General features: G+C 31.8%; 1 protein-coding gene across 1 annotated transcript; it reads left to right on the forward strand.

The window, feature by feature from the left end:
• The first annotated feature begins 7,515 nt into the window (after window positions 1–7,515).
• On the forward strand, window positions 7,516–8,986 carry LOC116768537 (uncharacterized). Its single transcript, XM_032659279.2, has 4 exons — window positions 7,516–7,654; window positions 8,019–8,215; window positions 8,407–8,587; window positions 8,719–8,986. The coding sequence occupies exons 1-4, from the start codon at window positions 7,609–7,611 to the stop codon at window positions 8,901–8,903; spliced, it is 609 nt and encodes a 202-aa protein (XP_032515170.2). The 5' UTR covers window positions 7,516–7,608; the 3' UTR covers window positions 8,904–8,986.
• Window positions 8,987–12,912: the final 3,926 nt, after the last annotated feature.

Below are 12,912 nucleotides of genomic sequence, written 5' to 3' on the forward strand. Positions count from 1 at the left end.
ATCCTTTGATTTTTTTTTTATATCGCTTACGTTATTGCAATTTTTCGTCTTGTTTAAATTTCATTTAATATTAACAAACATCAAAAAGTAGAATTATATATTAAAAACCTATAATAATAAAAAAGAGCCTCCGATAAACAGCGACAGTTTAAAAATACGACAGAGCAATTACAAAAATTAAACAACCACTCTCCAAAACGGCCGCGAGGTCCGGAAGAAGATTTCAAGGAAAATATAAATTGTTTAATGAGACTACGTAATAATATGTATTATTGTACATAATTGGGTCCCTGCAAGAATTATTTGCGATGTGTAGTGTCGAATACCCTTCAACAATAACAAAACATCGATCCTAAACCGCTGGAAAATATATGTATGTGTCAAATTTATACAGACATTAAAAAACTACGTTTGGTTAGTTTTAGCAGTCGTGAAAAATGCTTGTATATGGGAATATTTAAAGTAATTTGGAGACTTAAGTACACAATTTATGCATACAAAGAAAAGCTGATATTACCTACAAGGAAAAGAAAAACATCCTTAATTTTACAAACTGATGAATGTTCCTGTTTGTCCGTAATTTTGCAGAACGTTTTTGGAGTGGCCAAATAAAATTCACATGGGACAAAAATTTTACATCATAAGGTGTGATGAACAGGTTGAAAAAGGTTCAAGGGGTGATCCTTCTAATAAAAAAATATATATAATATACCTACCCAGTATAAAAAATTTATGATTAAAAAATATCTATCATTATATAAAATATACAAATCAGTCACAATAAAAAATATGTCAAAAGGGATTCTGTTATTATGTAACATCAGATATATAATAAAGAATGCCATTATTTTGAAATGCTAACCTTTCAATTGACTCAAATATATTTTATCTTGCGATTTGATTTCAATAGATTCCACCTTAAAACCAATTTCCCATTGACATTATCACGACAAAGAAGACAAAAGAATATTTTCAGTTCCTTGTAGATACAGGACATAAGATTTTCTTTCTATTTATTATATAAAATAAAAAATTGGGCCGACGAGTCTCCTGATGAAAAGTGACAAGCCAGCTCCAATGGACACCGGCAATTTCGAAGACCTGTCAGATCTTACAGGAAGCTCTTTTTAAAAGTTACCAAATGGTCTCCATGAATGTACCACAAACGGCTTAAAATACCTGTAAAATATTGCTGCATAAATATTACGACTAACTAGCAGAAGAAAATTAACAAACATTCAAATAAAAAATATAGTTTTTTCGTCTTTACGAGTACGTTTCGAAGCTGTAACTCATGGAATGTAGTCTTCAAGACGGTTCGTCAATAAAACTATCGTGCTACGGTAAATTAAATATCGACTTAAACTATTTTTGTACTGTAAATCATTCTTCTAAATTGCATTTTTTTTTCTAAATATAAGAAAAATTCTGAATATTATAAAACCTTTCATTGGTATATATTAAAAAAAATAACAGATGACGTGTTCATCCCAATAAGACGGTTAAATGATTAATGTAAATATTTTTCAGGAATTCGATTTAAGGGTTTTTATTCATCGAGATGGCTTTTTTTTTGTGTTAAGTTATAACTTAAATTTTATTATCTATTATATTTTTAACTTAATATACTTTTGAATACAACGTGAGGACTTTCTAGAGAATTGAGATGGTAAAGTATGCGTTCAAATGAGTGTTGATTTTATTGCTTGAAGAACAAACTAAATTATTATCTAAATTCAGTTATAGTTAGAAGAATTACAAGAGAATGAATGTCAAAATTAACAAAATAAAATCATTGTCTCACATGCGGGCTAAACGTATAGAGAAATATATCACCACTACTGAAATATATAATTAATTAATTAATCTATGAAAATCATTACAATATTACTCAAAAATATATTCGATTTTGGTACAAACAAGTTAACGAGTATCTAATCTTTAATAACACAACAACTTAAATTTGTAAAGATAATATGGAATTAAATTTATAAGAAGAGAATGAAAAACAATCTTAGAGGGATTGGGAAATATCGATTACATATTTATCTATAACCAAAAATATATCAGGAATGTAAGCCGCCCTCTGAAAGCCAAACTCGAGCGAACCCAACTCATACTGAAAATGTATTAGCAATGCACGAGCTTCGTTAGCCAACATGGACTACGAAGATTGATATAGAATTAAGTCAGCTCCTTGAAATAGATATAAACCAATAATATTCTATAATATATTAATGAAACTTAAGAAATACATAACAAGAAATTAAATAAATAAAAATAAACGATTCTCCAGTAAACTCTAGCCACATGGGAATCGTGAAAATCATAATTTCAGTAGGAGTTAACGCAATAACAGTATATTGGTAATATCTATACTATAACATCCATTCTGTATCATAAAAAAATAGGCCATACTCTGTCATTTGGTTGACATAACAAAGTCTAATATATACGACCTTCTTTACTGAATATCGGCTTGAACTACGGCAACATTAGGGGGCAATGAAAGAATTAATACTCTTGGCTTAGAACTACAGCCATACATTTAGATATAGGATTCGTAAATTATAAAAACGAATAACTACTGAGACATATGCCAGTAGACGAGAATTTGGTAAATGCCAAATAATATATCTAACTATTTTTCGGTAGAGTTCAAAGTTTTTCGTCATTTTACAATAAAATCAAAATGCGGACATAAATACGAATAATTATTGTTTTATCATTACCCTCTAATTTCAATATAATATTAAACATGACGCACAATACATTGTTGTAAAATTCAGTATAATAGTGTACACGGAACAACAGAATTATTATATATGGAAATAATGAATGGCGCATTTAATACCCCAGTACCGGGCTTCGAATAAAACACGTACGAGTAAATGAAACAAATGGTTCTATGCAAGACTATCAATAGTACGTGACTGCCGTGGCTACAATCCAGGTATAGGTGGTTACAATCATGTAGCATACCTACCATGAAGCATAAACGAGAGCGAGATTTATAATTCCCGTGCTATAAAAGTTATTATACAATAAGACAGTGTTATTTCATGTCTTAATTCCAGCGTGCTAATTGAAGATTTTTTTTTTTATGAAGCACTGGATTCTTCGTCTTAACACTACGAATACTCAAAAATAATTAATTATTGCCTCCATTTATTCCCACTAGATAGAAATCCATATACTTTTACTTATTTTTTGTGCGCAGGTACATTGAGAATTTAACGAATAAGAACTAATGTAAAAGTACGAGCAAATATAATGGTCCTAACTTTTCTGCCACATCGATCAAATTCCAAGAAAACATTTTTGTTCGGAACTAAAAGACTAGCTGGCATGCTATAACGAAAACCGTTTCGGTTGCGAAGGGATTAAATGACTTTCAAAGCTACCATCTGAAAAATAGAGGAGAATATTATTATGGCAATCAATATTTGCCAATGTTGTATAATTAGCTTATCGTCTGCGGATCGCCTAACGATGCTCGGTCGTGCGTCCGCGCATTGGTGAAGCTCGCTCCAATCGCCGGCCAGCTATCAACGGTCGTTAGAACATCGATTCTTTTTGGTTATTACAATAATTCCGACACGATTGCATCTAATTGCGCTTATTTCCAATAATTGTGGAAGACAAAGCATCTGATCTGATACGTCTTTATCTAAAAATCCTAGATTTAAATTACAATAGTTTGCAATTATTTCGAAATTGATCCTTGTTGTGTAAATTATATCACGTTCGTAAACATAATGCTGTTGTTAGACATTATTTTGCTGGACGTGTTTTCCGTTCATCATTTATTATAAGTGTCTTAATGAGTAGCTACCAGGAGTTCGTAAGAGGAGCTTATACGGCGAACTCGGTAATTGCTATCGATGCAAAGCACCGAGATTACCGAGCGTCAAAGGAGCAAGGAACGTCATTGCTAATTAAGTATGCGCGAGGCATACGCGTACTACCGAAGTGCTATCAAAATACAAGTTTTCCTAACAACTTGTGTCACAGGCTTTTATAATGCTGTTAGTTATGCTTCAGAGTTTTTCAATATACATAAAAAAATATATAAGAATATATCATCGGTCATAACATCTGACTGCCGTCTGATGATATTTCAATATGAGGAACCATTAAGCAAATTGTAAGAATGGTTTTTAATATCATCAATTTGGCAACGGAAGCTAAACCATCTACAAAGGTTTTAGTAATATTTTTACCGGCGTTTTATAGCCTCAGATGGAATGGAACCGTCGTACATAATCAAACCACATGCGGGGCAGTAATTGCCTCTACATTCAAAGACCCGCTCACATCACGCCGTATAATGACAAAAATAGTCCAAAAAATGACTCCGCATATGAGATATTTTTTCATGAGTTCGCGCGCTCGCACGAAGCTAAATTACGAAATAAAAGATTAACTTAAAAGATCAATAAACTTAATAAATGATCTCAATAATTGTTGTATTACGGACACAATGGAGCGGCGTCGTGAAACGTCATTAAGGCGCGAACATCATTAATTTTATTCGCGGCTTTCTGACGTAAAGGCAATGGCGTCTGTCAGATTTGAAAAGCGGTGTTGCTGCCACCTGTTGGTAGCGCGGTGAATTAGACATTGAACCCCGCTGGGTTCCACTTGATACTGCCACTGGAATGACTCGCCTAAAATACTTAAAAAACTTCGCCTTTTACAAATTTGTCCAATTGAGAAATAGATAGAATCATTCCATTATTTTATTTGCACCACTGCAATTAAAAGTAACCAAAAAAAGCGAGGCAAGTTAAAAGTTAGAAAAAAATTAAAGAAAAAGTTTAGTGATCCAAAATACGTTTTTTTTATAATTCCAGCTTCAACAATAACAATAATTTTCTATGAAACTAAATTTATATCATACGACTTCATGATTTTCAGTCTATGAACTGTTTATTGTTTTGGATAGTCTTTGTTCCGAACACCAAGTCTATAAGCCATCAAAATGGAACGTATCCCTAAGATTCTGGTGCCAAAAAAGTTTTACCGCCTCTTGAGATTAGATTTTTTTGGTAGCTAATTGCGTTTTATCAAATTAAAGCAATCCCGCTCGCGGCGATGCTGCCAGTGATTGATAATGTTTGATGTTTCAACCTTCCCATTGGATAAACTGTATTAATTTATTTATTACTCTGATTCAATTCTAATCTTTGACATCATAAGAAAACAAACTAACAGAGATATATAAAATGCAATTAGAATTATGTGTTTATTTGAATAAGTCAAAATTTGTTCAGTGATTTGTCATTTGTGTAAATTTACGGTTACATAATTTACAATTCCGTAACTGTAGTATACTTGGTATAGTACATCAGAATCGAGATAGATATTTGTTACAGGTCTTCGTCTTCGTCTTCGTCTTCGTCTTCCTAGTGCTCATGATCCTGGTTTTGGAGCATTTCAATCATTAAGAAGTTTGGCGGTCGCGGCGAACTCAAAGCGGTGATTGATGTGCCGTTTACTGGTCGCAGTGGCATCTTATAAAAAACGAATGCTTAATTAACTCGTTTGGCACCGCCGCTCATTAGAATTATTAATCAAACCGAGGCGTGGCGATAGCGAGTATGATGTATCGAGCTTTGATTACATTAATGTATTCGGATAATAATTAAAACCGCACCGGGATGTCTGGCCCGAACTCAGAACAAAAGGCTAGCCTAATGTTGTTTAGTAATGACGGAATATGAAATATCGTTCGGCTATATTCTAGACAGGTGCGACGGACAATCGACGAAAATTAAAATTATCTTAGTTATTAATTTACAGTAAAACAAAATGGCAACACCTGCGTGTAACTTAGGATGAATAAAAATATATTTATAATACTCTCAACGTCATGATTCTATTGAAAATATATATTTAAAAATTACAGCGACTTTATATAAATTTAAGTATAAGGTATAATTATTTTATTAAGTATAAACATGTAAAGAGACAAACAGTTTTATTAATTTATGTTATATTTGGTTCGAGGCATGTTGTGCGGTGGGCGTCCATCCAACTGAGGAATGGCTCGCTCTAATCTCACAGATAACTCTCGCGCATAAAGTAACTCAACTCTGACGAATTTCCAGAAATATAAACAAATATGAAAATATATACAATGTAAGATGGGAAGTACAGAATGATTTGATACGATATTTTGAGAAAATAGAGGTGGTTAATATTTCTGCTTTTATAGATATCTCACCGTAAAAATATATGAAAAAATATCTTTACTATTTTATGCCTCATTGTTGTATAGTAATGATAACTGAATTCAAACACGTATATATTATTGGCATATGTGCTAATGATAGTTAATTTTAACAACATTAATGTAAAATGTTTTAAAAACGAACGTTAAAAATAATGAATGAATTAATTTGTCGTTACTCTTCCTTTCGATCATTAGGAATGAAGTGCTGCTTTTTAATGTAATGTTTATTGAGGAAAGACGCTTTAAATCAAAAGGGGACAGGTGCGCTAAACTGAAACCAGCAATAAAACATGTTGAACAATCAATACAAGGAGCGCGTGCGTCGCAAACCACAACTCCTTACTTTTATATTACAAACGCAAACTAATAACGACACAACCACCTCACCTTAGAACACATTTCAGCTTAACATAAACATGTCGTAAAAATTAAACACATTTAGTTCTTAAGACAAAGAGTGGGGCTCAGTGTTTAACCACACAGGACGTGAAAAAAAGTTGTGGCTCGATCGTATGTAACTCGATATAACGACCGACATACGTTAAAATTTGTTACTACGTATAACGAAAAGTATATTATGTTTACAAACGCATTAGAAACCTATATAAAACGTTTAAATTAGGTAAATAAGATAATTAAAAATAATTATTAGATTTATATCCTTATCCTTAGTGATTTGTTAATCATATGAGGCAAGTAATTTCGTCAATTGCAAAGACAGGACGCGACACATTATTCAGTTTACCGTGCCGTCTTCAATCCAACGCTTTAACAAAGATGAACTAATTTTGGATGTTCCACACATATTTCTATTAATTTTTTTTTATCATGACATACAAGTTGTTGGATATTCGGAAGGTCATAGGGCTTTAATTTTACCTAATAATGAGTCCATATTACTTCTGGAATCAAGACCTAAGCGTCTTTGAAAGTATGAAGGAACTTAGGAATTTATAACATTTTTAGTCGCATGCGATTCGACTTTTCAGACTTTCTAAAATATCCTTATTCATATTATTTCGTTTCTGTTAGTCTCCTTATTCAAAACGTTTATATAAAAATAATTTTAATGACATTTTCTTTGTATGTTTCATGATTCTACAACCCAATTCTTAGGAAGCTTTTTAAATAGACAAAAGAAAATGTTAAATAATAAGATTTAAACGCTTATTTATATAGGGACTGATGTGTAATATTACTGAAGAAATTGACAATTTCGTTTGCTTAAATTCAACGAATTTCATGTAAGTAATTGGCCAAGAACGTAAGTAAAAACTGCCTTCTCCACAGCCCAAGTTTCCGAATGACCTGTTAATGCTGTTATCCTTTGGACACAGCTAATCAAGTCATTCAGTTCATTACCGCAGCCCATGCTGTACCACGACATGTCGAAGCTGATGCTGCTACTGTCCTTCGGTAATTATATCCTATTAGTTTATTTACGATAATATATCAATTACAGTAAGTTTTAACTAGCGACGGAGTAAAACCACTTAGTATTGGATCTCTTTCAATTTAGAAAATTAGGTTTAACCATCGACTTCATTAAAGATAATATATCATCATGCGTAAGTTCGTATCTGGATTATCTTTTCTAGAGTAAAAGTAAATCTAATTCATCCTTCATTAATTTCTTGATCAAGATATTATTATACATAATAAATCAAGAAGAAATAATACGTCCAAAGTCAATTTAGCAGAAGTTTGAATGCACATATATACATCATTAAAATAATATCTGAGTCTGTAAAATAAATGTTTTTTTTTACTGAATTCATAGCATTACTACAAACCGCGGTAATAACCGCGAAAACTCACGACAGAACAAATGGTCCGAACTGCCAGAATTTCTCCCAAGGAGTGACATTCAACGACTCGGAGGCGATTGGCACGTGGCACTTACTGCACTTCATAACTGAGAAGGAAAAAGGCTCGGGTGACCCTCATTGCGTTGAGTTTACCCCCGTCGATGAACAGGTAAATATCATAAACACGTATAAATGTATAATGTTGTCTTGCTAACAGCTTTTACGAGAAAACACATTCAAAGGAAAACCTTTAGTAAATCAACATTACATCATATTTATAGATATGAATACCAAACTAGTAAATTTAGGCGTTTTACCATTTGTCACTTTCGAATATTATTACTTAAATATTTATCCCAGGAAAGAAACAAGCTACAAGATCGCATCGGTCAGTACGTTGAAAATCTCAACTGGGATACCATTTCACTTAAGATGGAAATACCCTGCAAAAGCCTAAACAGCAATAAAACCAGAGATTATTACTTGGAGAGGTTGGAGAGTAACGGATCTTATAGGACCCTACAAATGCCACCTCCGTCAGGTATAAAATCTTTAACTTTGACATTATATAGTAAACTCTCAATTTAGTTAACTTTCTCCGTCGAATTAAACTGGAAGATTGTTGTACTTTCTACAATTATATAATATAACTGTCGATTTGTAAAATTGCAGCGAAGTTAGATCTATCGGAATTCCACCGCTATCCGATGAGGCTGAAGATCATTGAAGGCCAATATCTCGGTATGATAGACTGTCATGAGAAATTCGTCTTCCTGCTTGGTAGACAACCGCCTGAAGGGAAAAAGGTTGACGAGAAAGTTAAAAAAATTATAGAATCATACTGGCCTGAAGAATAAAATACATTATACACTAAAACTAACTTTATTAATCGTGAAATTTTATATTTATTTCAAACAATAAATACTTATACAGAATTTTACGATGTATTTTTAAGATACAGCTGTTAGAACAGACAGATGTTCGACGAAATGAAAAAGATTTGTTCGTAGCCTAGCAACGAGTTGAAACAAACAAAAAAAACATAGAATGGTCGTCATTATTTGTATTGTTATATATTCCACAAAGTTAAATGACGCAAATGAGCAATTATATTGTTTCCCTCTTTACAACAAATGTTAGGGTGGAGGATAAAACTCTTGAAGACCGAAACGTTAAGTTAAACATTAAATGTATTATAAAATGACATTTACAAGAATAAACAACGATTGACTTAAATAATATTAATACGTAACAATGTTAGAAATAACTACTGATCTATTTTAGGAAATTAATTTGCTAAATATTTTCTTTTAAAGATAATTTAAATTATTCCACGTACATACAAAGATTCAAAATTCTTAAATTTGTAGTAATATAACCGGAATGAAAAAAAATACTCTTAAAATTGATATCCCATATTTATATACAGCAATTATTACTAATAACTAAATATAATAAAAATAAATACCGTTAAGTACTAATATAAAAATAATTAACTTTAAAAAATAAACACTAATTACAAAATCATTATATTACAATTACACCATTTCCGGTGTACAAGATACGTACAAATATCAAACAATCATAAAATCAACTGACCCATTACTTTCCACCCTATCGCCACAGCCCCAACCACTCAAATTAAGTGTGGCTCGATCAACAGTCATTTTCGGTTACAATTAACCACACATTTGAGTGAAAAGTCAACCACCCACTTCAATTGATTTATTGTATACGGTCTATTGTACCGCAAAACTTTTGTGTTTAACACGAAATCATGATTAACTAGATGGTAGCTGGTTCTGTTTGGTTATATTAAATCTTTATATGGATTTATTTTACCGCTTTTATATAAATGTACATACTTTTATGTATATATCTAAGAAAGAAGAAAAGAAATAGGAACGTGCTTACTGCCGCAATATTTTTTTCAACCTTTAACAAAAACTGTCTGTTGCTCCTTTGGAAATTATTAATTGAGATAAAAGTACATTATTTTTCAATATTTCATTAATATTTTTTCTGTTTCGTAAAGGCCTAATATAAAACACTAATCTCTTTTTGCTGTCAGTATATCGTTGTAACATGGCGTGTGCCGTCAAGGGTGCAGCGTTGTTCATTTGTCTAAACGCAGTAGCATTTTGAAGAACCCTCCAATGAGGGCTGGGAAAGTGTTGCACTTTACAAAAAGTTAAAATGCTCTCGAATATTAAATTGTTCGCTAGTCATTGCAATAACCGCCTGCTCTTCTTTATTTTAAGCCTATAATTGATGATTTTACGATACCACAGTGCATAATCAAGTTTCGTATTATATTAATGTTAAGCGATTATAGTTACATTGTCATTCGCATTTACTGTATAGTGTGGGTATACACTAGACATTCCGTACGCTCGGAGCGAAAACATTAAATCACAATTTACAATGTAATCACTTTGTAAGTTTTCAAATTACAGTTTTGGGTGTCATTATGTCAAGAATTATATACAATTACGAAACTTCAGGGCCTTCTGAATATTAAAACTTTGGATTGCTCACAGCTTGAACGAGAGCGATACGGATCTTTAACAAAGCAAACAAAGCAAGAAAGTGTAATTTTCAGCCAGTGATGACTATTGATTGAAAAGTTTTTCGATTATAATGTTTAATACTAAAATAGAATAACTCTATTGGCTTTGAGTGTGTAGCTGTACATTGTACAACTATATATTGACATCTCCCAGTTCGTTTCATTTTAAGTTAACACATGTCCATAATTTTTATAAACGACATTGAGACGACAGACCACTTAGATGGTATCTAATAATGTTCGACACATTAAAAACTAAAATCAAATACACCATAGCGCACCAGATATGATTGACACTATCGTAAAAAGCGTCTGTAATTAGTATACATGTGTGCATGTCTAATGTGTTTGTGTGTGTGCGGACTTCGCACTTTAATTGTTGGGAGAATTTTAAGCGGTCGCCGCAAGCGAGGGTGACTTAGTAACTTGTGGGAACTCACCTATTGCTAATTAATTTAGACAACTGTTTAATTATAACACCGAGCCGATTCTTGTTCCGGTAATACAAGTCTCACACGCTTGTCCTAGCTAATTAAATACATATTTTAAGACATTCTTGTAATTTACTTCGTAATAACGGATCTGATTTAGTTAACTCAAAATCGGCTCGTAAGTGTATTATTACTGAACACTGTATATCTATAAATAAGGAAAGCTTGTTAAAATAACTTTATTATAGCTCAAACTTATTAACATAAATTTCCCTAACTAAATATCAAGATTTGTTTGTCTCATTTACATTAGATAAATTCTAACAGTTTTATCTCATAAATATCGTCTTTTTATGGCTACAGCACTATTCGCAAGGATATTTACATATTATGTTATTTACATATATCAAGCCTATCGATATTTTATAGCGTAAGTCCTTTTATGTATATTTAAGCATGTAAATATTGGCCACGAGATTAAATTTTGTACTTCATACTAACAAGTAGATTAAATATATGTATTAAAATTAATTTGTTGTGGTACTCGTCATAATCTATTATATCGATATACCTTAAAACTTAATAGTAATGCAAGCTGTTACATTTGCATGCTAAATAGCTCGGTTAGTGGTCGCGATGGGGGGAATGTGCCCAATGATTTATATACAAAATTACACCTATTAGCTTTATTAACCTCACACCAGGAAGTAGATCGTTTGAAATACTGAATATATAGCCTACTTTTACTATGGATTTATAAAGTGTGCGAAATATAATACCCGACTATTATAAAAACAAACCATGTGGCTATTAGTGAATCTAATTTTGTTATGTCATTTAATGAAATATCGACAGCATGACATATACATATGTTATGTTTGATGGAAGAGATAGTTGATATTCATTTTTAAATATCGAATAACCTGATTACAATTATTCTTTTTCCTTTGAATTAAAACATTTATTTATTATGAAGAATTTATGCTCTGAATAGTTATAATTTGAGTTACCTTATCTTAGATTTAAATGCAAACAGTACATAACAACAGTAACAAGTTTATTACACTCATGGTTAGGTATATTATGCGATAGGTACGATACGTACGGATACGTATTACGTATGAACTATGACAAAACATGTATTTTATACATACCTATGTCAAACTGACTTACTAATGACATATAATATTGCCAGATGTGAATTTTTATTAAAAGTTCACTGACTGTGCCTGTTTGTATTATATCATATTGTCTATTATTTTCAATTAGATATTTTAACATTCGTCTCGCTACTATCAATCAAAAGAGCGGAGCTAAAGTTAAAGTAGTTAGACATAATCACAAACCCTTCCGTCCTGACCACGGCCATTAAGAGACGATTTAAAGGCGATAGAATAACGGGCCACTGAATAATTTAATAAAAGAATTGATTGATACAACAATCACGTGTAATCAGAATCGTGCGAGTGAGATTAAGCCCCTGCGATGCGACAGCGGCAGGACCAGAGACAAACAATCGCTGACCGACGATTTAATCAAAGCCAACCTAATAGCCTTCTCTTCATTAAATTGTAATAATGGTCACTTTTTGTCTTTCACCGTATGGGGCGTGTCGGTTTTAATGTACCTTTGTAGAAATCTGAGATCGGTAAAAACGTTTTAATGAAAACCGATGTTGAATTAAAGTAATTAATATTTTAATATATCTTTATGGTTTATTTTTAGTAATGAAATTCTTTCAATCGAAACCGGAACTTTCGTATTAACTGTTCTATTTAAAAGTATGTCAACATTAATAATTTTCGGTAGATTTTTTTTATGAAAAAAGAAATATATTCAATAAATAAACTTATTATTAAATGTAAT

Source organism: Danaus plexippus, assembly GCF_018135715.1.
Source record: "Danaus plexippus chromosome 3 unlocalized genomic scaffold, MEX_DaPlex mxdp_30, whole genome shotgun sequence".
Lineage (NCBI taxonomy): Eukaryota > Metazoa > Arthropoda > Insecta > Lepidoptera > Nymphalidae > Danaus > Danaus plexippus.